General features: G+C 39.3%; 1 protein-coding gene across 1 annotated transcript; it reads left to right on the forward strand.

Moving 5' to 3' along the window:
• Positions 1-217: 217 nt before the first annotated feature.
• Positions 218-26,151, forward strand: LOC137301484 (A disintegrin and metalloproteinase with thrombospondin motifs 8-like). Its single transcript, XM_067970995.1, has 8 exons — positions 218-1,481; positions 8,183-8,315; positions 12,771-12,938; positions 15,753-16,045; positions 18,540-18,726; positions 19,520-19,686; positions 22,110-22,285; positions 24,522-26,151. Exons 1-8 carry the CDS (start codon positions 519-521, stop codon positions 25,258-25,260), a joined length of 2,826 nt encoding a protein of 941 aa, XP_067827096.1. The 5' UTR covers positions 218-518; the 3' UTR covers positions 25,261-26,151.
• The last annotated feature ends 1,116 nt before the right edge of the window (positions 26,152-27,267 follow it).

Raw genomic sequence — 27,267 nt, forward strand, 5'->3', positions numbered from 1 at the left:
ACTCTGGTTTACTTGCTGACCAGAGGCACTCGGTCCTTTCTCTGCTGATTCCTGGAGCGGTCGATGGGTTAAAAAGAGAGAGAAAAGGGGGCGTGGCGAGCCCTTCGCTGATTGGTGAAAAGTTTGCAGCAAAGTCAAAGCAACTTTCCAAGTCTAGGGAGGGCAAAGCCGGATCGTGATAGTGATCAAAGCGAGGGTTCGAGTAAAAATAAAACCGCTTATGTCAATGGATGCGGTTGAGAGAGTATAAAAGGCCGTCGCTTTCTAGCCTCTCACTGGTGCTGCTGCCGCGGGAGATCCCGGTCACTTCAGTACATTGAACCCCAGCAAAGATCTTCTGCAAATAAGGGAGACTTTTTTTTTTAAACATCAGCTACTGCAGAACTGGTTGAATTATCAGAAGCTGCTTGTGGACAGATAGGGTTTTCTACAGCAGTGATAGACTTTTTACCCTAGCACAGGAAAAAAGTACATCATTGTATTTCTTTATTCGCTTTTAATTTTAAACATTGATCGAGATGTTCTGCAGAATGCCCTTGCTGTTCAGCACAGTTTCAGTCCTGCTCTCGTGTCGTTCGCTGGTTCTAGGGGCTACCGACCCCTGTGTGGCCGAGGTGACTCCAGTCAGGTTGGATGAGAGAGCGGGGCGCTTGGAGGAGCGGAGCGCACCTGAGCTCGAAGCGGATCTCCCCGTCTACCAGCTATGGGCATTCGGCAAAGATTTCATCCTGAGGCTGGTCCCCGATTCTAGCTTCCTGGCGCCGGCTTTCACCGTCCAACACGTTGGCAGACCCCGGACTGGCAAAACCCAGGGTGACACCGACCTAAGGAAGTGTTTCTATTCGGGAAACGTGAACTCCAGCCCGGGCTCGATGGTGGCCGTCAGCCTGTGCCAGGGCATCCAAGGCGCCTTTTACACGGACGGGGAGGAGTACCTGATCCAGCCCGTGAGCCCAGGGGAGACCCCGAACCGGCCTCACCTGCTCCAGAGGAGAATCGATAAGAAAGAGGTGCGGGGAGACGCGGAGAGATGCGCCGTTTCTGGCAACCATGCGCTCGACTATCCCAATTTCTTGAAACTAGGGAGAGAGGTGCTGAGCAGCGAGGAGAAGAAGAAGAACGACAGCCAAGGTCAGGTCCACCAGCCCAGACCCAAGAGATTCGTGTCGGAGGCGCGTTACATCGAGACCATGCTGGTTGCGGACAAGTCCATGGTGAGGTTCCACGGAGCCGGCTTGCAGCATTACCTGCTCACCCTGATGGCGGTGGTTTCTCGGCTCTACAAGGACCCCAGCATCAGGAACCTGGTGAACGTGGTGGTGGTGAAGGTCTTGTTGGTGGAGGATGAGGGCGAAGGGCCGTCCGTCTCCAGCAACGCCGGCCTGACTCTGCGCAATTTCTGCAACTGGCAGATGGATTATAACCACCCGAACGACAGACACCCCGAGCACTTTGACACGGCCGTCTTATTCACCCACCAGGTAATGTATGGCTAAAGGAACTAGAAGCATACAGCACAGAAGGAGGCCATTCGGTCCATCGTGCCTCTGCCGGCCCTTTGAAAGAGCTCTCCAATTGGTCCCACTCCCCCTGCTCTAACCCTGCAAATTTTCCCTTTTCAAGTATCTATCCGATTCCCTTTTGGAAGTTAAAACTGAATCTGCTTCCACCACCCTTTCAGGCAGTGCATTCCAGATCATAACTCCCTGTGTGGAGAAAATTCCCCTCTGGTTCTTTTGCCAATTATTTTAAATCTGTGTCTTCTGGTGACTGACCCTCCTGACAGTCTCCATGTACTCTTATCAAAACCCACCATGACTTTAAACACCCCTATTAAATCTCCACTAGATTTATAGTGGGCACTCAAACGGGTGTGACACCGGCTCTGAGGGGGGGGGGAGTGGGGGGTTGTTACAAAGTCTCAGGGCCTTTAGTGCACTCCATATTCTAAGTTACACGGTTGCCTTGATGTGTATCCCAAACCACTTCACATGGATACAAGTGGCAGTGTAAATACCGCCAATTGAAACCCTGATTCAAGTGGGAGGTGCGGGATGGGACCTGACTAAAAGACTTTTACCCAATTACTGGATAGGATCGACCGGTTAACGCACGGATTTCCAAAAAAAAATGATCGCAGCGCAATCTTAAATTTGAATAAATCCAATAAATATCGTTTCCGTGCGCTGGGATCGAATTACCAATGAATCAGACAAGTGATCTATTCCCGGGCTGGCCGCCAAATCGGGACGTATCACACAGTCAGTGGTGCAAAATTGCAAATTGCACCACTGACTGTGTGTGATACGTCCCGATTATCCGATAGTGATACCGAAACTGAGACTCCCCGACCGCTCCCGTGTTACATGCAAGAAATTGAGTGGAAGGGTCGATTCCCAGTCTGTTCCTCCCACAGGACACCTGTTTGAAAGGACACGTGGGTGGGTAGGCTTGTTCTGGGCCAGAGATGCAACCAGATCGAAAAAAAAGTTTTGGGAAGGGGAGGAATCATCAGATGCAATTTCCGGACGAGGAAAAGGGGGACAATTTAAAGTGGTTTCGCCTTTTAGAATGGTTGCTGAGGGCAGCGAAATCGTCTTTGTGCCCCGTCGCTACACACAGCAACACAAGCAATCTTCTCACCCCCAGATATTATTGATACTGATACTGTTCTCTGGGATTGCAAGGAAGCTGCACACTAACCGTGGTGTTCGGTGAATGCTGGGCTCATGTCAGTGGTACTGAGCCCGGCTGCAGTCGGTGGTCGGTCCCCACGGTGAGTGGATCTGTTTCTATTCCCCCTCTGGATGACCTTTCTCGTGTTGAGTGGACGCTTATGCTGCTGGCTTGGGTTTTACCTGCATCATTCCAGGGAGGCGGGCCAGCTCCAAATCCCCGCCTCTCCCCCCCCCCCCCCCGACCCCCGCTCCAGTCGTGTAATCGCTACATTAAAGCGGGGTCACCTCATCAAGTTTGGCGGAGCTTGGACCTCCGCCAGAGATCTGCACACAGGGTTCTCAGCGGCTCTGTCAAAGGGGGAATTGACGAGAAGGGTTATTTGGAGAAGAAACTGCAGCTGTAATAATGTCACATGTCCCTGATATCACGTCCTCAGCACTACAAGTTCCTGTGTGTGTCTGTCTGTGTGTATATGTTTATCTGTGTATGTGTGTATTTGTTTATCTGTGTATATGTTTATCTGTGTGTATGTTTATCTGTGTGTATGTGTGTATGTTTATCTGTGTGTATGTTTATGTGTGTGTATGTTTATCTGTGTGTATGTGTGTGTATGTTTATCTGTGTGTGTATGTGTGTATGTTTATGTGTGTGTATGTTTGTGTGTGTATGTTTATCTCTGTGTGTATGTTTATCTGTGTGTCTATGTGTGTATGTTTATCTGTGTGTCTATGTGTGTATGTTTATCTGTGTGTCTATGTGTGTATGTGTGTTTATCTGTGTGTCTATGTGTGTATGTGTGTGTATGTTTGTATATATGTTTATCTGTGTATGTGTGTGTATATGTTTATCTGTGTGTGTATGTTTATCTGTGTGTGTATATGTTTATCTGTGTGTGTCTGTGTTCAATAGCCATTCTCCAGTCTCTGAGCACTCGGGTATCCTGGTCTGCAGGTAATAACGCATCGCTGAAGATAGATATAGTGACAGTGGGATGATGAAGTAAGGAGGAAGTTAATATTTACAGTTCTGTAACTGACGAGTGATGTGTTTGACGAGCTCTGATTAGCCCTGGTACAATATTGTGCCGGTGGCCGAGTCGCTTCCTCCCACAATCTGCTGCCGGCTCCTGTTACACTCGGTACTATATAAATAGCAAAGAGGCTATGAGGGGTGGGGCATAATTCGAACAATCAGGAGACAGAGAGCTAACTGGTAATGTTGGAGTCCTGCCTCTTTCTATTCCCCTCATTCCCCTCCCCCATTCACTATGGTTAAGTGGGAAACCCACAGAAGGTGAATTACAGGTCAGCATTAATGTAGAAGGGAAGCAGGGTTTGGTTTTACAGTCTGTTTTTAGGGACGGGGTAACAGACTGTACCATCACAGACTGTACCATCACAAACCTAGTCTGGAAACTGTGCAGGTATTTTTCATATTTGTGATGTAATAGAAAACTATGACATTTATTTCTAAATTATGATTTGACATGTTCATAAATAAAATCTTCCAGCCAATGAGAGGTTAATAACTGCAGTGGCAAGGCTACCTATAATAACTCAGCATGTGATTTCTGGATATAATTATCTTATCTCACTGCTTAGCCATGAGATGTGGACTATTTCTGTACTTAGAAAACATTAGACATTACAAACACGCTTTCCCTTTTTACCAGTGTGAAGACTTAAGTCTGAGTTACGGTTACTGCGCAGGTAAAGATTTCAATGCAGAAATTTTACACCTGGTCTTTAGACTGTTTATTAACGGTTTCAGAATCAGATCACTAGAGAGTGATGACAGATGTTGTAAACTGCTACTGGTAGACTTGTAGAAACCTTTCTCCTTGGGCGCTGCAGTCGAGGAGTATTTCTTTTGGGGAGAGTTGTAATGAGCCCCTGAGGGAAATGAGAGTTACTGAGCAGGAGGATGTGCTTCTGTTTTCAGTATCAGAATGGTTCAATAAAAATATTAAATCTAACGCCTTGCATATGCAAGTAGGGTCTAAGCAGGGAATAATGGTAAAAAGTTAAAATTAAAGGCTCTTTATCCGAATGCACAAAGCATTCATAACAAGATAGACAAATTAGTGGCACAAATAGCGATAAATGAGTTTGATCAAATAGCAATTACAGAACCGTGGTTGTAAGGTGACCAAGGTTGGGAACTAAATATTCCGAGGTACTAGACATTTTGGAAAGACAGGCAGAATGGAAAAGGGGGCAGAGGTAGCCCTGATAAAGGATGACATAAGGATAGTCGTGAGAAAGGATCTTGGCTCAGAAGATCAGGAAGTAGAATCTGTATTTCAGAATTTTCAACGAATATACATTCCATTGAGAAATGAAAACTCCATGGGAAAAGTGATCTATCTGTGGCTAACTAAAGAAGTTAAGGATAGTATTAGATTAAAAGAAGAGGCTTATAACATTGCGAAGAATAGTAGTAAGCTGAAGATTGGGAGAGTTTTAGAAACCAGCAAAGGATAACCAAAAAATTGATGATAAGGGAGAAAATAGAAAATGAGAGTAAACTAGCAAGAAATATAAAAACAGATTGTAAGAGCTTCTACAAGTATTTAAAAAGGAAGAGAGTAGCAAAAGTAAACATTGGTCCCTTAGAGGCTGAGACAGGAGAAATTATAATGGGGAATAAGGAAATGGCAGAGACATTAAACAAATATTTTATATCTATCTTCACAATAGAAGACACAAAAAGCATACCAAAAATAGTAGGGAACCAAGAGGCAAAAGAGAGTGAGGAACTTCAAACAATTAATATCAGTAGAGAAAAAGTACTAGACAAACTAATGGGACTAAAAGCTGACAAATCCTCTGGACCTGATGACCTACATCCTAGGGTTCTAAAAGAGGAGGCTGCAGAGATAGTGGATGCATTGGTTGTAATCTTCCAAAATTCCCTAGATTCTAGAACAGTCCCAGCGGATTGGATGGTAGCAAATGTAACACCGCTATTCAAGAAAGGAGGGAGAGAGGAAACAGGTAACTATAGGCCAGTTAGCCTGACATCAGTCGTTGGGAAAATGCTGGAATCCATTATTAAGGAAGTAGTAACAGAGCACTTAGAAAATCATAATATGATTAGGCAGATTCAACATGGTTTTATGAAAGGGAAATCGTATTTAACAACTTTATTAGAGTTCTTTGAGGATGTAACTAGAAGGGTAGATAAAGGGGAACCAGTAGATGTAGTATATTTGGATTTCCAAAAGGCATTCGATAAGGTGCCATGTAAAAGTTTGCTATGCAGGATAAGGGCTCATGGGGTTGAGGGAATATATTAGCATGGATAGAGGATTGGTTAACGGACAGAAAACAGAGATTAGGGATAAACATGTGATTTTCAGGTTGGCAGGCTGTAACTAGTGAGGTGCTGCAAGGATCATTGCTGGGGCCTCAGCTATTTACAATCAATATTAATGACTTAGATGAAGGGACCGAGTGTAATGCATCCAAGTTTGCTGATGATACAAAGGTAGGTATGAAAGTAAGCTGTGGGGAGGACACAGAGTTTGAAAAGGGATATAGACAGGTTAAGTGAGTGGACAAGAAGGTGGCAGATGGAGTATAATGTGGGGAAATGTGAGGTTATTCACTTTGGTAGGAAGAATAGAAAAGCAGAATATTTTTTAAATGGTGAGAAACTATTAAACGTTGGTGTTCAGAGAAATCTGGGTGTCCTCGTACAAGAAACACAGGAAGTTAGCATGCAGGTACAGCAAGCAATTAGGAAGGCAAATGGTATGTTGGCCTTTATTGCAAGGGGGTTAGAGTACAAGAGTAAGGAAGCCTTGCTACAATTGTACAGGGCTTTGGTGAGACCACACCTGGAATACTGTGTACAGTTTTGGCCTCCTTATCTAAGGAAGAATATACTTGCCTTGGAGGCGGTGCAACGAAGGTTCACTAGATTGATTCCTGAGATGAGAGGGTTATCCTATAGGAGAGAATGAGAAGAATGGGCCTATACTCTCTGGAGTTTAGAAGAATGAGGGGTGATCTCATTGAAACATATAAGATTCTGAGGCGATTTGACAGGGTAGATGCTGAGAGGTTGTTGCCCCAAGCTGGCGAGTCTAGAACTAGGGGGCATAGTCTCAGGATAAGGGGTCGGCCATTTAAGATTGAGATGAGGAGGAATTTCTTCATTCAGAGGGTTGTGAATCTTTGGAATTCTCTACCCCAGAGGGCTGTGGATGCTGAGTTGTTGAGTATGTTCAAGGCTGAGATAGATAGATTTTTGGACTCTAGGGGAATCAAGGGATATGTGGATTGGGCAGGAAAGTGGAGTTGAGGCCAAAGATCAGCCATGATATTAAATAGCGGAGCAGGTTCAAGGGGCCATTTGGCCTACTTCTGCTCCTATTATGTTCTTGCAATAAATGGTGGAACTGAGCCAGTTATTCAATCAGAAAATGTGTGAACTTCTTTTTTAAAGTGACTTGGGCATATATTTGTAATAATGTTAATGGATAAATATAAGCATTAGTTTTGTTAACTAATAGAAAGTTAATTGTGCTACTATAAAGCAAAAATTAAAAACAATGTAAAAAAACTTTTAAACGCTGGAGTTATTTTTTTTTTCATTCCCGTGGATGATCCCATTACAGTAGATCTTCATTACAAAATCTTATCACAAGATGCAAAACAATAAAATAATTTCTGCTGCTATCTTCCAAATGTTAGGAGTTTTTTCTTGTTTAAACTACAGTGACTGATCCAAACAATTTAATGCTGATCAGGGGACAGAAAACTAAAACATGAGGCCAGAGGCAAGTGTATAATAACTTAAATGCCCTCATTTCAATAAAATATTATTAAGAGTTTCAATTCCATTCATTAGAAATTAGGCATTTTTGTTTGTAATTTAGGTGAACACTTTTTTCATCAATCAATATAGAATGTTACCTTTACTTTATTACTTTTTTGTTCTCTAACTTGAAAGTTTAAGGATTTTAAATTTATCCACTAAGGGTTTTAAAAAATATTGTCCATTTAAGAATGTAGACTTTATTCTGTATTCAAACGCATTTTCTAGGAACTTGTGACTGGTAGTCAACCAATACAAAATGCGGATTTGAAAGAGAGGATAGCTGAGTGTGACAGCAGAGATGGAGTTTATTCCATATAGGGTTGAATTAAATTATCACTCTCTCAATGAGTTACATGTACTCCCAGTCGGTACAGCAAGTTTGTTTCTTTTAATTAAACATTTGATCATATTGTTTACTGGTTGTATATATGCAAAAATGTTTGCTTTGATCTGCTGCTGGACTTCATAGTCCTGTGTGAGATTTAGAATTTATAAGTGTTGTAACTTTATAAATTTTAAAATTGGATTAATGCCTTTGTGAAATAAATGAGGCAGTTGTGAAAATTATAACTATATTGCATGTAGTATTATAATTTGATTCAACTACAGCCTTTTTTGACCATTTTCATTTTGGAGTGAGAATATTTGAGAAGTTGTCTCATTTTCTTCCTCACAGGACATCTGTGGCCAACTAAACTGTGACACCATTGGGGCAACAAACACCGGGACCATGTGTGACACAAGTAGGAGCTGTGCCGTGATAGAGGATGATGGACTGCAGGCAGCCTACACCACAGCACATGAACTGGGTATAGTGACAACTATAGTCAATGTCCTTAAATGAATGTGTTTATTCCTTGTCGTTGCGCACATGCAATCTTCCATCTGCCTTCTCAGTCTTAAGCATTGTATACATCTTGACCATAGAGAAAGTCCGTTTTCTTCCTCATTGGTTCAGTGTTTAAGTATCTGTGCATTTCTCTCTTTTCTAATTGGTCATTTTTCGACTTTCATTATTCACCAATCATATTGCACGTTCTTCCCATTTACATTCTAGCCAGTCACAGTCTATCAATTTTTTTCCCCAATCATCTTCCAGGGAAAAAGAAATAATGAGATATAGAAACCACATGATAGTTTCTAATCTACCCCATTATATACTGTTTAAAATAAAATTTTGTATAATGCATACATATGTAAAAAAAAGTTTACCCGTAAACTTGGCAATTTCCTCCCAAACAGCATGATGCATTCATCTGCGCCTCTGAGCATTCAGGGCTTCCGATACACCTCGCCACTGCCCCCCCCCCCCGCCACCCCCCCACTCTTCCAAATACTTCACAATCTTCATCCAGCCAGCTGACTACCTATATTTGATCTGTGCCAATGTGCCACCCTAACGAGACCACAATTCCCAGGAGCTGCCATATATATGGGCTCCACTATGTGCCCAAAGGCATGTGCTTCTTTCAGTGGCCCACTCCCTCCCGATCTCTGTGCTCCTACCGTGGTCAATTCCCACCAGATTTCTCTGTGTTTCTACCATGGCCCGCTCCCTTCCAATCTCTGTGCTCCTCACCTCCTGGAGTCTCCTTATGTAGCAATGCCAGAGGCATACAGGCCAATTGTAGGGCCATAACACTGGCTGATATCAGCTTACTTTGCACAGCTGAAAATGAAACATGGGACCTCCTTGTCTGTATGTTAACTAAACTAGCAGGGAACTTGCTTTGTTACTTCTAACCTATCCTGTACCTGACTTGAGAGGGCTGGTTGTAACTGGGTACAGAGTTGAAAAATAATTTTCATTTTTATTTTAAGTACTATCATTTGTTGCCCTATATAACCATTTTCTACTTTCGTATTATATTGCTTTTAGTTCATTCAGCACTGGGCAAAACAGGCTAAAGTACAAAGCCTTACACCTCAAGATATGAGGATACAGAATATTACTGACTATCTAGTAAAGCAATGTATGACTTCGGTTCAGTATCAGAACTGGACACAAGTCAGCTGTCACACATTGGATTATGTATTAGATTACAGCAGGGTAAAGCTGATAACATAAGGTGCCAAGTACTTCTGTATAAACGGCAGTATAATTGTAATGATTAAAAATAGTATTATCTGTTTTAAAAGTAGTGTAGAGTAGATCTCAGAACCTTGACTGTTGAGTCCAGTTTTTGGACAGAGAGTCAAGCCCTTGAGATAGTCCAGAGAACTTTAGACTGAATCCTAGCCTCTCAGAACTACGTTATGAGAAAAGACTGGAAAAGGTTAGGCTATTCACCCCTGAAAGCAGGAGACTAAGTGGGGACATCTTAAAAGATGTGTAGGGCATTAAATGTTACAGAAAAAGTATAACTGTGACAACAGGACAAGGTTCAAACTAGCAAAAGGCAAATTTAGAACTGATATCAGGAAGTTCTTTACACAGAGTGATCAATACATGGAGTGATCAACAGATGGAATGGGCTTTTGGGTAGAGTCAGGCGGGCAAAACTCCTGTCATCATTTTAAGACGCCATTAGAATGCAGTGTTTGGTGGAGTGTAGGTTCTTTCTGGATTGATGAGCTAAATGGTCTTCCCCATCCATATCGGTCATGTGTGATCTTTACGACACTTGCAACTTGTTCAGTTAGAAAACAGAAAGACTGATTCTCTGGCATCCCAAACTTTTTTTGAATTGGTTATCTTCTGACATGCAGCATCATCTGGAGACTAGATGGGAGAAGGGGAGAAAGATATATTTTTTGGGAAGGATTTTCAGGCTTAAAGTATTTGGTAGAGAAACAAAGATATCCCATATCTTAGCATTTGGACATAAAGAAATCTTCAAAAGCATCAGCAGCTGCACAGGAGGTGTCTTATTTTTTAAATATCATTTGTATTTGTACAGCAGCAGGCAACAAGGGCCTGTGGGAAGGGGAATAGTGAGATGGGGACAGGATAGGATATGAGGGAATGTGTTGGCAGATAGTACAGTCTAGTCTGGTTAGGATCAGCAAGTTTTTTTAAATTTCTGTACAACATTTAAGTTGAAATTGTTAGTCTTTTCACCTGCTGCTTTCAATGTGCAAGTAATTACCAGACTGCTTGTTCCCAGGACAGAGGATCATAGGTTATATCCTTTTGATTTCACTCAACTTTTTAGAACAAAGATTGGGTGGTGAGGTACGGAGGGGAGAAAGACAGCAACATAACAGAATACAATAGAAATTAAGTGGACCATTGAGTTGCTGTGATGATTGACCTGCTTTCCTGCATGTAGATGCTTGAATCCTTGTAAATAGGGATAAATATGTGAAAGGCACAGTACTATTCTGAATTTAGTGTTAGAATATAAGTAATGTATGGCATACAGTAGCACTAACCTGATTACTACCATAGAGACACCATACTCCCACTGTTGGAAAATGGCATGGCTAGTCATCTGTTAACTGTTATGGGATCAGGTATTTGTAAAAAAATTATCTTCAGCTCTTCAGAACAGTCCTGTTTTTCTGGGCTTCTTATTTTGTTTTGAATAGTAAAAAGGCAATTTTGTTTAACCAAATTCAAAAATGATGTATTTAAGAAAGGATTAGTTACACTTCAGCACTGAAAGTTATACACTTTAAAAAAATCTTTGTTGCTTTGCTCAGAGAAGGTTTGGAAAAGTGTCAGTTTTGTTCTCTAGAGAGGATTTGGCATGTTTCCACCTTCCATGGTCATAAGGTGCTGGAAACATCTGGAATCCCATAAACATTTTACTAGATATCATTTTTTTGTTTTACCACTAAATGGTTCTGTACATTCCTATTCTTCAATTAGCCCATTATATTACACATTTTGCAACAATGTGAAGCAATTTTGATTTTGCAGGAAACAAAAGTGTATAATCTAATTCAGGTGTGAAGTGACCCAACTTGATTTAGACAGACAATTTGAGACCAGCTCAAGGAAGGTAGTCTCGCAATACTTCAGTTTTACATCACCTGCAGTATAACTGCAACTCACGCAAGTAAAATTTAACAAATTTGCAAATGCTTCATTGGACTAGGTTGGAACCTTTTTAAACCTCATTCTTAATCTTTAACATTAACAAAGAACCAACTGCCCCATTTAACATGCGCTCAAATGACTGCGCAGAGCTCAGAGAATGTATGCAAGAACACATGTGCAAAGGTCCCTTTTCTCTGATCAAGGAAATGCAGAGCCAGCCACAAATAGTATTGCCTTGCATCAGTGTAAATAGGTACTAGTCTCAAACTGTTAGTATAGTATAACAACCTTAAAGTGACACCCTTGCTTTGCACATCCCTCTTGGTGTTCCTCAACAAAAGCATTGGTATCCTTTAGTTCTCCAATTCATATATCGTATCAACTGAAAACCGGAATATCTTAATCTTATTATCAAACTATTTTGCCCTCTGAAGTCACTAAGTTGAATGAAAAAAGAAAAGTTTATTAAAACTAGTAAATATTAAATGTGCAGTGGATTCTGATTTTTTTTTAGACAGATAACATTTGAGCTAGGATTGTGCTTGAATTATGATATCTATGAACTTCTAATTGAAATATGAAAGCCATTTGCAATATCTGTACCTCAACACAGTTACTCAGTCTGCCTGGAATTCAATCTAAGTTCAAATACTATTATTGTACTGAATGTGAACTTTTGCAAGAGATGGTTAATGTGGAGAAGATATGCTAGGCTGACAATATTCAACACAGTGAGTCATTAATCATAAATAGTTGGGAAGCATGTTTACACTTGGATTTGAATGATACATTTCAGTATTATTGCTGGATCTGGAATTCTATACAATGGGAGTGAATGGGAAATGACTTGATACAATGGAATTCCACATTTGGATCAACTACAACATCTTTTTATCTGAAGTCATTGATCAACAATTCTGTCTGCTCTTTAGTTCTTCAGACAGGAAGTCTATCAGCAGCCAGCATGCTGTTTAAAGTTCCATAGTGTGTCTTGTTAATAACTATATAATGGAATGTAGCAGGATTTTAGATTTCTAATATATATATTTAGGGGTTTATTCTTGCCCATTCCCAATTGCAATACTTATTAAAAATACAAAAGTTCTGTTTGATTATTAAAAATGATACAATAACCTTTAAAACTTACAAAATTGAACAATAATCATTTTAGAATGGCTTCATTCTTTCAGTACATTTAGCAGATGATAGTATAGCAATTGTACTCTCTTGCTGTATTCACTCTGGATTTGAATAAGTTAATATTTTCTTATTTTAACAGGTCATGAATTAAACATGCCACACGATGACTCAAAGACATGTGATAAGCTATTTGGTCAGATAGGGAAAAACCATGTGATGGCTCCATTGTTCATCCGCCTCAACAGAACTCTGCCTTGGTCTCCTTGCAGTGCATTTTATATCACAGAGTTCTTTGACAATGGTCACGGTAAGTGAGTCAACTGTAGTATGGTGGAGTGCTTGCCTTCTTGGTTTTGGTGTAACATGTAACTGGTGTTGAAGAACAGCTTATTTCCAGTTTCTATGAGATATATCTTTGTTGGAATCTAGTGTAACGTTCATTGGGATTTCTTGGTATCTAAATATTGGTTAAAATCCCCCATATTTTGCAACCAAGGAAAGTTTTATATTTTGTTATGGTCACTTGCTGGTAGTACAAGTACATTGAGGTAATTGTTGAGTTTCTGAAACTGAACTATATATAACAGGGGGACTATCTTGATTCAATTTACAAACGCCATGGATTTTCAGCCTAAAGCCATCCTCAAATTTGCTTTGATACACAACAATTCCATAAGCTCACCCAGACAGACTATATCGATAGTAGATTGGGAAACAAAAAGGTCATGTTGATACAGTACGAGGTAGGAATTGGACCCAGAGCTAGGATAATGTGGGTCTGCGTATATGAGGGAGTAAGATTCACTGAATTGTATCTTAGCCATGCTGTATCTAACTTGTGACTTTTGATAATATATTTGTATGTAAATGGGAAAATTTTTCCATTCCCCAAACTGAGTATATGCACAAAAACAGTAAGCAAAAAAAGATACTGCACATACAGGTTTAGAGCCATGTATAACCAAAACCCACCTGTTTAAAACATTTCAACACAAATGGTGCACGCATGGTTAACCATGCAATATGTGTCAGTAAATGCTTCACATGTCATGCTCCCAGACCCCTATTTGAATGAAGTTTTTTTTTCTGACTGCCAGTAAAGTTGGCACAGGAATGTACATGAACAGAGAAATAAGAACTTGGCGCTTAAGTCAATTGAATCCACTTACAACTGAGACTTATTTTCTTTGGCAGTCAGTAGGCGCAAATAGGTTGATTATTCCACAGAAGGCCTCGTTCATAAACTGGCTTGTGAATATGCATCATTATCCACAATTTGTAGTATCTCAAAATGAGCACTGCAATCCTGTAAACACATTTTCTCCTTTCATAATTATATGTGGTAAACAATCTCTCTAAGATGAAAATACCTAGTGGTAGGAATTTAGTGCACTTTAAACAGGGCCAAAGCTGATGGGGGAAATAGATTTATAGCAAGCGTGATACTCTCCTTCAGAACCTTAGACACTGGGTATAATAAATCGTATTGGTTTGCAAGTCCCTCTGAAGAATCTCCTCCTCATTTTTAGGTCCTAAAGTTATACTATGAAGTGATGATGTTCAAATGCTTAATATGTTCATCTGAAATTCCTTCCTCTGCTATTTTAGTGGCAGTATTAACTCATTTATTTTAAATTGGTTAACAGCTCTACTAAAATAGTGAAGAGGGGAATTTTAGACAAGCATGTTAAGTGTTTGTACCCTTGTATCCTATAACACCGTTTCAGGGCTCCAGTCTCCAAATTTGTGTTGTGCTACGGGACTGTGTCTACAGTTCAATTTCAACAGCTGGAGTTTGAAATTCCCACCTACAGCACATTATTTCCTAATTTCACAGTGGTAATGACATTGGATTTGTACTGACAGACTCTAGATACTGTATCAAATCTAATGTTCAACATTGCAACACAAGGCAGAACAAGGATATTGAGAAACTGATAAAAAAAAATTAGAGCGGTTAGTACAATAATAGTTTTTAACTGACCCCAGTATCTTACAATGAATTGGGAATTATAGAAAAGCTGTTCAGATTGTACAGTGTGCTAGTAGAATCAAAATGAAGTTTGATTCAGTATTGGTCTACTAGTACATAATGGTGAAATAAAAAGGGAAGCTGGAAATCTAACATTTTTTAAAAAGGAAATTCTGGAAATACATAACAGGGCAGACAGGATCTGAAACCGAAAGCTAGGTTACTGTTTCCGTTATGGTGGATTCCACCTAAAATATTTTATTTCTCAGGTGCTGAAGTATTTTCAACACTGTCTAATTTTATTTTAGTAAATACTGTTATCATGTTTATAAAGTATGCCAAGATATGAGTCCACTATATCATTACTGTAACATTTTTTCCCTCCACTGGAATTTCCTGAATCCAAATTGGACTCTTGCAGGGTGAAATTGGACTACATCAGTGGCGCGAAATGGACTCATAATGAACTGACAGTGCATTGACTTCAGTGGGAAAGAAAATCAAGTGCAGTGTAAAACTGGCAGTTGATTCGCTATGAGCCCATTTCGCGCTACTGGTGTGGATCAATTTAACCCCCTAATATTTGAAACAAGAGTCTGAATGGATTACTAGCTTGATAATCTTACATCTAAAAATACTGTCGGGAAGTTATTGTTGGTGCTCCCAGCCCTACCTAAACACAAAAGATGCAAAAACAATTATCAACATATTGATATTCAATTATTATTAGAACTCCAACTGATTTCCCTTTCCCTAGTATTTTCCTCTTTCCCTAGTTTATCCTGCAGCATCTCTCAGCTGGGGATATGGGGCTTCTAGGCTGAAATTACCCAATGGCCACTATCAATGGCCTACTACAGTCAGTTATTCAGTAGGAAATGTACTTGCAGCTGAGTGGGATAACTCAGTTTTGGTGTTCCCTGGAGATATAGGCATAGAAACAGGTGTGAAATAGACACAAAAAGGACTAAGTTCATGACACAATGTTATGCGCCCCAGAGATGCCTGAAAAATGTCTGACCCATATGTAACTGTATAAAAATAAAGCATTATTGTCAAGGTAGAATATACTCATTGAAAAAATATACAGTTCCTTTAAATATACAAAGTATAAAGAAAATACTTGATTGTATCTGGTGTTGTTCACAGGTGACTGTCTGCTCGATGCTCCTGTTAAATTAGTTCCATTGCCCACTGAGCTGCCAGGGCAGGCATACGACTTGGACGCACAGTGCCAGCAGATTTTCGGAGAGGAGTACAAACACTGTCCGAACACATCAGACTCTGACGTGTGTTCTCAGTTGTGGTGCAGGATTCAAGATCAACCCATGTGTCACACTAAAAATGGAAGCCTCCTGTGGGGAGATGGGACGCCTTGTGGGCAGAACAGAATCTGTATAGATGGCGCATGTATAGGTATCGACGAGGTAACTAGCATAAAGGTAAGTGTGATCATTTGGGATTTTTTTGGTTATTTTTGACTGTTCCAGGGCTGTAAAAGATCCTCTTCTATATTGAAGAAAAATCATCGTTGTTTTACAATGTAGATAATGAGAAGCCTCCTTAAATCTCAAATTTCAGTTTTTTAATTAATATAATTTTAAATATATACAAATCATGATTAGAATAGAGAGTGAAAAAGTAATGACTAAAACACAATCACAATTTATTTAGAACAATAGTTCCTTCAGTCCCAGGGACCCTTTCATAAGACAAGATGTGCTGTGTTATTATTCATAAGGGTTATGTGGTAGAAATATAAACAGATAAGGGAGAGTCTTAATCTTCCGCCTGAAATGGACACAAAGTCGGCAAAGCGGCCGCGCCACCTGCAAGAAGGCGGCATTGTGAGGCGCAAACCTTTTTCAGGTTCAGGCCTCATTTGAATGGAGCCAGCGAGCTGCTGGTACCAAAAGGGTTCTCCACTACAACCCAATGGTTGTGAGAGGGTAGGAAATCGGCTGGCGTGGGATGCAAACCAATCTCAGAGCAGGGCATAGTATTTTTGAGGAGCCAGGAGGAGCACTGTTGCTCCATCTGACCCACAAAAATAAAAGAAAAAAGGTTTGGGTCCCTTTTTATGGAGTGGCCACCAGCAGTGCCGCTGGTTACTGCTGGTGGCCACTCTCACCATCTAATACTGCCTAGGTGTCAGCTTTCTCTTAGCGGTAGCCCTCTCATCTGTGAGTCAGAAGGTCATGAGTTGGAACCCCACTCCAGAGACTTGAACACAAAATCTGGGCTGATATTTCAGTGCGGTACTGAGAGAGTGCTGCACTGTCATAGGTGCTGCCTTTCAGATGAGACATTAAACTGAAGCCCTATCTGCCCTCTCAGGTGGACGTAAAAGATTCCACGGCACTATTTGAAGAAGAGCAGAAGAGTTCTCCCGGTGTCCTGGCCGATAATTAACCCTTCCCCAACGCCTAAAACAGATGGTCACTTATTTCATTGCTGTTTGTGGGACCTTGCTGTGTGCAAATTGGCTGCTGCATTTTCCTACATTACAACCGTGACTACACTGCAAAGTACTTCATTAGCTGCAAAGCATTTTGTTACATCCTGAGGTCATGAAAGGCACTCTTGAAATGCAATTTCTTTCTTCCTTAGTACCAGTCCATTTCTACTTCAAAATTGGAGTTAGGGTCCTGCAATGGCATTGGGCCCTGATTTGCATATTTGAACAGCCACCCGCCCAAAACAGGTGGGCATGCTGTTCACCCATTTGCAGTCCCGTCTAAAAATTTGATCAGGTGAGTCTTGGGCGTCCAAGGGGTGGCTAAGGTGCCCCAGCACCAAATTTTCAACTGCCGGCCACTCGTTTTTCAGGCAAGAAATGGGCAACCCAGCAATTGAAAATTGCCCCCATACTGTTGTCCACATCGGGAACTTAGTAAAGTGATAGTAAGGTTAATAAATCTCATTTATGTTTCACTTATATAAAGTGAATACCGGTTTTCATGTAATTCCAGACATTATAAATTTTAATGTTGTATTACTCTGTCATTTGATATTAATGTACTGATTGAATAATTTACGGTTGTAGCTATGAAACAGAATGAGGGTAAAAATGAAAGACAGGCAGACAAAGGAGCAGCAGAAACTGTGTGGAGCAATAGGTTCACATACTGTCCTGGGACTTTGTTTAAATCCAACCCAAACTGATGGGATGAAAGTTTTCTTTCTTTGCTTCCTTTAAGTGTCCTATGCAAAATATATTTAGCATCAACCTGTCACAGGTCCACAGAACAGAACTGCCCACGGTCCAGCCCAACTTGGCCATATCCCTCAAAGATGGTTACTCTCGCTCATGAGAAAATTCACACTGCTACAGTACATGCTCATTTGAAGTTGAGACCTATAGTTGGGGCAGACTACAGGGAACTTTAATCTGCATCGAACATCCTATTCTTAACCTAGGAGTTCTTGATACTGACACTGTGAAGTATAAATAGGAAAGTGTTTGGGCTGGATTTAAACCAAATCTCAGGGCAATGTATGAACCTGCTGTTCCACCCAATTTTTGCTGCATCTGTCATCATTATTCTCTGTTGCGTAGCTGCAATCTTACACTGCCATTCATTGCCTTCATCTATATCTAATAGGGTGGCGAGGGTGGGGTGGGGGGGATGGTGGGAGAGATCAGGGCTAGAAACATCATTAATGATGGTGGATAATCATTTGAAAAAGCACTGCTGGAAAACAAGGCAAAGTTAGTGATGCATATTTTTAAAAATTGAAAACAGCAGCCTTGGTGAAAAATTGGAACTGCTTTGAAGGGGCAGCCACCTTTATGCTTTTGCTCAAATAATTGAGCTAAAATTACAAGATCATTCTTGTAATACACGTAATTACATAATTTTATTAGAAGTCTGTTCTGCCCTGAAACCACATGTAATCAGATAAGTGGGTGATGAGCTTTTGCATCTCTTGCAGACTGTTGTCCAGGGAAGCTGGGGATCTTGGAGTCCCTGGGGAGAATGTTCCAGGACTTGTGGTGGAGGTGTGCAATTTTCATTCAGAGAATGCAGTGATCCAGTGCCTCAAAATGGTGGAAAATATTGTGAAGGACAGAGAACACGGTATCAATCCTGCAATACACAAGATTGTCCTAATAACAATGGTAAATGGATTATTTTGGTCATTTAAGAAACTTGTAGAATTGTCAATGTGGAGTGATGGACAATGGGAAGTTAGTTACAATGACACAAGGAAGATATAATGTACAACCTAGAAGTGTAAGTGCTTCCTGACATCAGGAATTGATTTACTCTTCCATATTCCACCACTCATAAGTCATCAATTCCAAGTTTGTGTGATATATAATTTCACAATAGAATGTGATAACACATATTACCCATGTGACCCAAGGTCTTTGTTACAAACAATACATAACTGCAAATGGACCACATATGTAGTATGGAATCAAAAGTGAGAATTGAAATATTTTAGTTTGCTGTGCTCCCCGCATTGATGGATGATGATGCTAAGGAATGTGAAATGTTCACGTTAGACTTAGTAACCGTGTCAAGCGTTCAGGTCAGGTATGGCAGGTGCAATGGAAAGTTGCCCCTACACAGCTTTGACAGAGTTCAAATGGGGCTAATAGTGTAAGGGATGCTAATGCAGGCTAGTGATGCTACAAAGACATTTGCATTTTTCTCTTTTAAAATCTTGCATTAGAGGTTTGAAAGGAACAAGTCCACTTCAATCTTATTCCTTACAGAAATATAAGCATATTATAGTTTTGTCTGGCACATAGATTGTGCTTCTACAAAGCTCTGAAAAGAAACCATGGTTTTGGCAGTTTGGATCTGAGTCATATTACAATAGAGTAAATATTTTAAAATAAGAATAGGACTCAATCCCAATGTGACACAAAAAAAAATTTTTAGACTCCATTTATTTTGCAATAGGGAAAAGCTTCAGAGAGGAGCAGTGTGAAAAGTACAACAGCTGGAATTATGAAAAATTGGTTGCTGTTAAATGGATACCCAAATACTCCGGCGTGTCCCCAAGAGATCGGTGTAAACTGTTCTGCCGTGAAAGTGGGAGAAGCGATTTTAATGTGTTTGAACCCAAAGTAAGTACCTCCTTACAAAAGATAGTAATTTATAGTTATGGTTTCACCAAGTCTGGAAGTATAATTATTTAAAGTTGAATTACAGTGTATTTCTTTGAGAGATTTTCTAGTATCTTACTATTTGAAATAATGTCGGATCCTAAATTACTTTATCCCAATGATCTATTACATTCGGTGTTCAGAGCTGGCCTGTTAATTAATTATTTTTTTTTTAACAAAAGAAATGAATTGCTTATTGCATGAATAGTTCATATCTATTGATGGGTGACCTAAGACTTTTATCTAATGTGTCAGGATGACTGAATAGATGCATTATACATCTGACAATAGTTATCTCTAGTTTTAAGCAGCATCTTCAGTCATAAGCAGCAAGGAATATTCTTTATTTATTCAGAGTAAATGTGGAAAGACTAGAAGGTGTTTAATAGAGGCCTAAAAACTGCATCCATCATAAGTATTCAACGGACAATAGGCCTTAATTATACCCTATTGGTTCAGGTGCAACTTTGGCTAAGACTGAAATCGATAGATTTTTGTTGGGTAAGGGGTATCAAGGGATATGGAAAAATGGAGTTGAGGTACAGATCTGATTGAATGGCGGAACAGGCTTAAGGGGCTGAATGTTGCTATGACCAGAAAGCAAACTCATTTGAATCTGGAAAAAAAGGAGTTACTACCAAGCAGACACCGTGCAAAGTGAAAATAAAGTCATGTGTAAGTGCAGCATTTATCGTGAACCATGACCAGAACTGCTGGAGCATGCATTAATAAGTGGGGAATTTGTAACTTGCCCATTGGTACTTGTCTATAATCTCAAAATATCACAAAATGTCTGTCCCTATTACATTGTCTCCAGTTGGATTCTGCTCTGCTGAAGGGATCTTCATTATGCCATATTTTCAGGTTTAATTATGAGAGAAAAATGAGAGTATAATCCACAGAATATTAGTCACTGCAGCTATTCTGCTGAGGACCTTTAGAGATGTTTACATTTTTTTTATTCAATAAGCTAAAAGTATGAGAATCTTTCAATTCCATCATTTTCTTTATTGCGATGAGTTGTTTATTTGGTGTTTGCCAGTGTTCACAGCATCTTTATTTTTCACAGTCCATCACAAATTTAAAAAGCACAGACATGTACATACCAGCATTCCGTGATTTTCCAGCCCTGGCATCACTTACTGCTGAGAATTCAAACATCCAGCTATGATTGCCAAGCCCCATTATCGAGCACTTTTCTCCTTTGTGCAAAATAAAATGAAATAAGAAACTGCTGGTTGTCCTCAACATAACTCAGCTTTACACTGAGTTTTTAAAAGATATTGAAACATTTTATGTTTAATTATTTTTAAATATTGCCCAGATTGTCAAGGATAATAATCATGCTGTCAGTGCCTCACTGCTCTGTTTATTGCAATAGACAAATTATATCTATGAATCATTGTCTTGGCGTCATGCAGATTTGATGTGATCATTTTAAGGCTTTTAACTATATTGTGGCATTTGCAGTTAATTATTTTTGGAGACACTAATTTCATATCATAAAAATAAATAACATGTTATGCAAAGATCCTTCTGCTCTGTAATGAAGCATCAAATAAACACATATGGGCCAATGATAAAATATGTTGGATCCTTTTATAGTTTTTGGAAAAGTAACACTGATGCCTTATAACAACTTAATCTGGCAGGTTCTGAAAATCTGGTGATTTGGTCGAATAAATTAGATTCCTATATCCCACAAAATAGTCAGAAGAAAAATCTAGTGTCTAGAAATTTTGTAATCCAATATTAATAAGCATTTAACATATTTCTGCAAAATTACTTTGTCTTCTTGAGGCATTAAAACTGGTTAAATCCATTAAATGTTCATACACTAATATCACAGTGCATAGTGTTATTTCTAAGTTTTGGATATTTTGAATATGATAAGGGAGGTGCTCTGATATAAGGAGTCAGTAAGTTGGTAACCAGAGGGCATAAATTTAAGATAAACACCAAAAGGACAAAGGGCGAGGTTAGGAGAATTATTATTTACACAGAAACCATGTTGGAAGCAATGTCAAAAATAGCTTTAAAAGGGGAAATGGGGAAAATATTTTTAAAGGAAAAAATTAAAAGGAGTGTAAGGAAAGGGCTGGGGAATGGGACTAAATGGAAAGGTCTTTCAGAGGATTGGGCAAAGGTGCAAAAGACCAAATGGCCTCCTTCTGGGCTGTAAAATGTTATGATTCTGTGTAGGAAAAACTGATAAGTGTACATTGGTATAATATATAATATAAAATATAGCAGGCTACCACCCCCATCCCCTTATGCCTGCTTAGACCAATGCTCCATAATACTAATCACTCAAACACTGAACATCAAAATATTTTTATGATGATAAAATGCAAACTTATTTAAATCAATTTTTGGTGTTACAGGTGATTGATGGGACGCCATGTGGTCCTGATACCACATCGATTTGTGTCCAAGGTCAATGTATAAAAGCTGGCTGTGATCATGTCATTGGATCCAGCAAGAAATTCGACAAGTGCGCAGTATGTGGCGGGAATAGTTCAACATGCAGGAAAATAACTGGCTCTCTGAACAGGTCCAAGTATGTCCATTTCTACGGCAGATTCTGTACTCTTCAATGTTAAACACCGTCAACAAACCCATATGATACAGTGGGAGATGTGTGTTTAGTACTTCGGAAATATTTCATTATTTGTTTTTTTAGCAAATGTAATAAACTACTTATGAATGTTACAAACTTTGATATCATAAATATCCCCGGTTAAAATTGTCTGCAGTGAGCAGTAGTTAAAGCATGCGAGCATTGGATTCTGTATTAAGTACCTCAAGTTTGAATCCTGGCATTCAGATTTATCCTAAAGGCTGAATTGGCCACTTGTAAGTTAGCTGTTTTGGGAAGGAAAGAAAACTAGCTTGAGGAGATGTCCAAACATTTAATTGTCCCACCCTCTTGACCAAAGATGATGGTGTGAGTATAAGGAGGACTAACAATGAGAGAAAACAGGAATACAAATTATTAAAAGCAAACACATAACAAAAATTTTAACACATTGCTCTTAAAACATTTATAATGGTTGGGCCCATAGCTACAGCATTAGTGTATTGGATCCCCATCTACCAGACTTAAGTTCTATTTTTAGTCCTAACTGACTATCAAAACTAAGTTTCCTCTGGGGGATCTATCCACGGAGTGACGCTATCACCCAAACATCCCTCTTGCTGGGCCAAACAGCATCTGTAAATAAGTCAAAATGTACTCCATCATTTTACCCTTTTGAATAAGGAGATAGTGTGGATATCTAACAAATTTGGAGGAGGGGGTGAAACAGAAATAAATTAAATCAATACAGGAATGTAATTAAAATTAGTGGAGTTGCGTTGGTCCTAAATGCTTTTTAAAAGATTGGTACAAAAAGTAGGTGGATAGATAAACTTTTTTCAGATTAGCAGGATGTGGGTAGTGGTGAGTTCGAGAGATCTGTGCTGGAACCTTTTTTATTTTTGTCATTTTTACAATTGATTTGGGCATGGGCACAAGAATAATGATAATGATGTTTGTTGATCATATCAAATAAGGAGCATGGTAAACTGTGAGGAAGAATGGAGGACATTGCTGAAGGACATACAGTTTAGCAGAGTGGAAAGATGAGTAGCAGATGCAGTTCAGTGCAAAGAAATGTGAAGTAGTACATTCTGGGGGGGAGAAAACAGGGAAGGGAAGTATACCCTAAACAATAAGACACAAGAGTGGTGGAACAAAGAGACCTAACAGTCCAGATATAGATGTTTAAAAGGTGGGAGTGTAGATAGAAAAAGCCATAAAAAGGCAGTGGGATTCTGGGTATTATACATAAGGGCATTAATTGTAAAAGCAAGGAAGTGATGTTGAATTTGTATCAAAGATTAGTTAGGCCACTGCTGGTGTTGAAGGAACCCGATTGTTGGAAGGGTATTCAAGCTATGGAAAGGGCACAATAGAGAGTTGCTAGAACAATTCCAAGAATAAAAGATTATACTCTTGAAGAAAGGCTTGAAAGATTGATTCTTTTTAACTGGAACAGAAAAGGATGAAGGGGACCTAATAGAGGTTTTCAAAATTATGAAAGGTTTTGAGAGGGTAAATAATCAAATATTATTTCCACTGGTTGGCGAATTGGTAACAAGGAGGCATAGACTCAGGAATATTATTAGAACAAGGAGGGAAGTTTGAAATTTCTTTTCCACACTGATGATTGTTAGAACATGAAATGCTTTACCACAAGTGGCTATTGAGGCACAGACTATAACACTATTTAAAAAGAAAACTGAGTAAGAATTTGAAAAGCAAGTGTATACAAGTATAGAGAAAAGGAAAGAGGAATGGGACTAGAGTAGACAATTGCAGCTGAAGAACTAGCACAAATACAGGCACAATGGGCCGAATGGCCTCCTTCTGATTCTATAACATTGGTAGTGACTTTGCAGGCCTCCTACTGCAACTTGACCTGCTATTTGTTAACTTGCTTCTGGATGGAGTTTGGGTTTTCAGGCAAGTTGGACCTCAACCCAGTACAGACACAACATTAGTGCACAAAGGGAGACTTTTTTCATCTCCATACCGTTATTTAGTTGAGATTCCATCAAAAACTCAGGGACTGATGAAGATAATGATGTTTAATTTCAGGGGCTGAGGCTGCACTACATGCAGTCTTCATTCGTGTTATGAAAACCCTTAATTGTGTTAGAACCTCATATCACACTGCAACAATCATTCATTTATATTAAATAATGAATCCTTCATATCCTAATATTAGTTTTTATGGGGTTTTGTCTTCTAGGCATGGCTACAATGACATTGTTACAATTCCTGCTGGAGCAACTAATATAGATATCAAACAACGGAGCCACAAAGGGATTAAACATGATGGTAATTACTTGGCTGTGAAGTCGCTGGATAATAAGTACATTCTAAATGGAAACTATTCAGTGATAACAGTCGAACAAGATATTCCGATTGGAGGGGTTATTCTCAAGTACAGTGGCTCCTCTACCACTCTGGAAAGAATTCAGAGTTTCAAAAAACTGCAAGAGCCACTGACAATCCAGCTGCTGTCTATCACTACAGATATATTGCCTCCCAGGGTGAAGTACAGCTTCTTCATCCCCAAAGATATCTTATTTAGCAAGCTGAAAGCCAAATCAAACAAGAAGTCCCCTAATGCCATCAAGCAATCCATCGCCTCTCAGTATACTCTTGGGGAATGGTCAGAATGTTCTCGTAGCTGTGGATCTGGTTGGCAGAGGAGAAATGTAGAGTGCAGGGACAATGATGGCAAAGCGTCCTTGGATTGTAACAGAGCATTGAAGCCGGAGGATATCAGACCCTGTGCCGATATGCCATGCCCATTTTGGCAGCTAGGCTCTTGGTCCTCCTGCTCAAGAACTTGTGGCAAGGGAGAAAGGAAGCGCAGTGCTTTATGTGTTGAATACACTGGCAAAACTGCAGAAGAGGATAAGTGTGACCTTTCCAAACAACCCAAGCCTGTGACTGAGGAGTGCTTCGTACAGGAGTGCTAAACATGGCTTCTTTTTATGTGAAAAGAAATAGAATCTGTCAGCCCATTACTAACCAGGTTCGACCCTGCTTAGCTTTAGGGTTGTGCAGCCATAGGCAAATGGAGAAAGTGCACTAACTGACCCAAGTAGGTCAACAAAGTAGACCTGTTTGATGTATTAAGACAGCAAATACCACTGTATATCATCTTTTTGTTGATGCTTTGCCAGATAGTTATCTACCTCAGATGATAATGCTCAGAACGTTGCCTTTCAGACGTTAGGCTAATATACTGTAAGTGTTTCTTATATGCTGCTGTTTCAGTCTTAACTCTTGACAAGTCGGCCTTTGCGAAGACGACAAACCTGTAATCATAGTAACTGTAATTTAATAATTAAGAGGTACTGCCTTTGGTGTGTCTATAATAGTCTGTTATATATCTGTCCCATACAACAGTGTGTATATTTTATGGAAGATTTTAAAACTAATTGAGATGTAGCATTCCAATACTGTATATAGAGTACCTGAGGTATCATATACCTTCAATGAAGGAGTGTAGTTATTTTTAAGCTCCCTTTTAAAGCTATTTATTTTTGTACAGTTTGTATCTTAGTGACATTGTACTTCAAATTGTGTTTTTAGATGCTGCTGTGTTACAGAGAGACTTTTTTCCCCTTTATCTACATAGATGCTTTACTTTGATGTACAACTGGTTATTAGCTCTTAAGTGACAAATGACGAGACTCCAGTCAAACTTAGAGTACATTAAAATAAATCAACTTAATTTTATAAAAACTTTATAAAATCATGATTATGTATGAACTTTGCCACTTTAGTGAGTAATGCAGAACTTGCTCTGTCAACAGCCCTGTTTAATCTCACAGAATAAATCATGGATTATAGCTTTTATTCTACCCACTGTTACTTTCTTTTTTTTCTTTTCCCCAGTAATTATTTTCTTTTTTCTCTACCTCATGCTTTATTCCTTTTGTTTTTTATTTTCTTTATATCGCCTTCATTCCACTTGTTTTTGAAGGCGATAACTCAATTTCACTGGTTTTATCTGTGTGACTACAAGTCTCTAATTTCTGCTGCAAACAATTCATTCAAAATCTTGTTTCTTGAGAGGAGGGATTTGGTTGCAGAAAATCAAACATGCATGTTGAAATTCATTTATGAACCATCAAAATGCTAGAGTTGGCACTGTAATACTATATAGGAATGCAATGGAATTGTGTAATATAAGGCAGGGATTGCATTTTAAAAATGTTACTCTAGAGTCAACATTTTACTCCAGCTTTCATTGAGGCATTCACAGATATACAACTACGACGTCAATAAGCAAGAAAAATCTCAGCCACTTTCGCCTTTCATCAACCGGTTACAGAATTGGGTTGCCATATGTCTGTTAATTAGTTGCTTTCACATTGCTTAATGTGATCTGGGCAAAAAGGAAACAAAATAATACATTAAAAAGAATTGGAGCAAAAGAGACATTTCAGATTTGAATTTCAAGAGAACTTCAATTTAAGAAACAGTGAAAGGTGAACTATTAATATTTATATCAAAGGTTGATCTTATTCATTATGCGCTGCAACCTAGCAGTAGAACTTTTAACGCGGTGTTGTAAATTAAAATTCTTGCCATGACTGATATACAATATGTCCTGCCTTTCGCAAAATTGTTCAGCTAGCATAATATAAAGCTTGGAATAAGTAAAAGATATTCAACTCCCAAGCCAACTCCTTTTACAGATCATGCACAATGCAGCCTGGCTTGGATTGTACTTCAGAGCTCCATGAATAACCAATATTCAGAACTGGCCAGACATAGTTAGCATGGTCAATGATAAATGTCTGTCCTGAATAGGTTATCACCGTTGTCTCAAACCCTTTGTTCAAAAACTAAAGTTTAAAAAAGAATTGAAATTTTAATATATGCAGATTGACAGACCACGGAAGAGATGGGTTTAATCTATCTGATCACTGAACCATTAAGGGAAGTGTATGCAGGAAGATGTTACCACATCA

Source organism: Heptranchias perlo, chromosome 33, assembly GCF_035084215.1.
Source record: "Heptranchias perlo isolate sHepPer1 chromosome 33, sHepPer1.hap1, whole genome shotgun sequence".
Classification (NCBI taxonomy): domain Eukaryota; kingdom Metazoa; phylum Chordata; class Chondrichthyes; order Hexanchiformes; family Hexanchidae; genus Heptranchias; species Heptranchias perlo.

Excerpts from the sequence above, each read along its gene's own strand:
- LOC137301484 (XM_067970995.1), top strand. The coding sequence starts at position 519 with ATGTTCTGCAGAATGCCCTTGCTGTTCAGCACAGTTTCAGTCCTGCTC. Across the intron at positions 12,939-15,752 it reads GTTCTTTGACAATGGTCACG|GTGACTGTCTGCTCGATGCT; the intron begins GTAAGTGAGTCA and ends TGTTGTTCACAG. Across the intron at positions 16,046-18,539 it reads ACGAGGTAACTAGCATAAAG|ACTGTTGTCCAGGGAAGCTG; the intron begins GTAAGTGTGATC and ends CATCTCTTGCAG.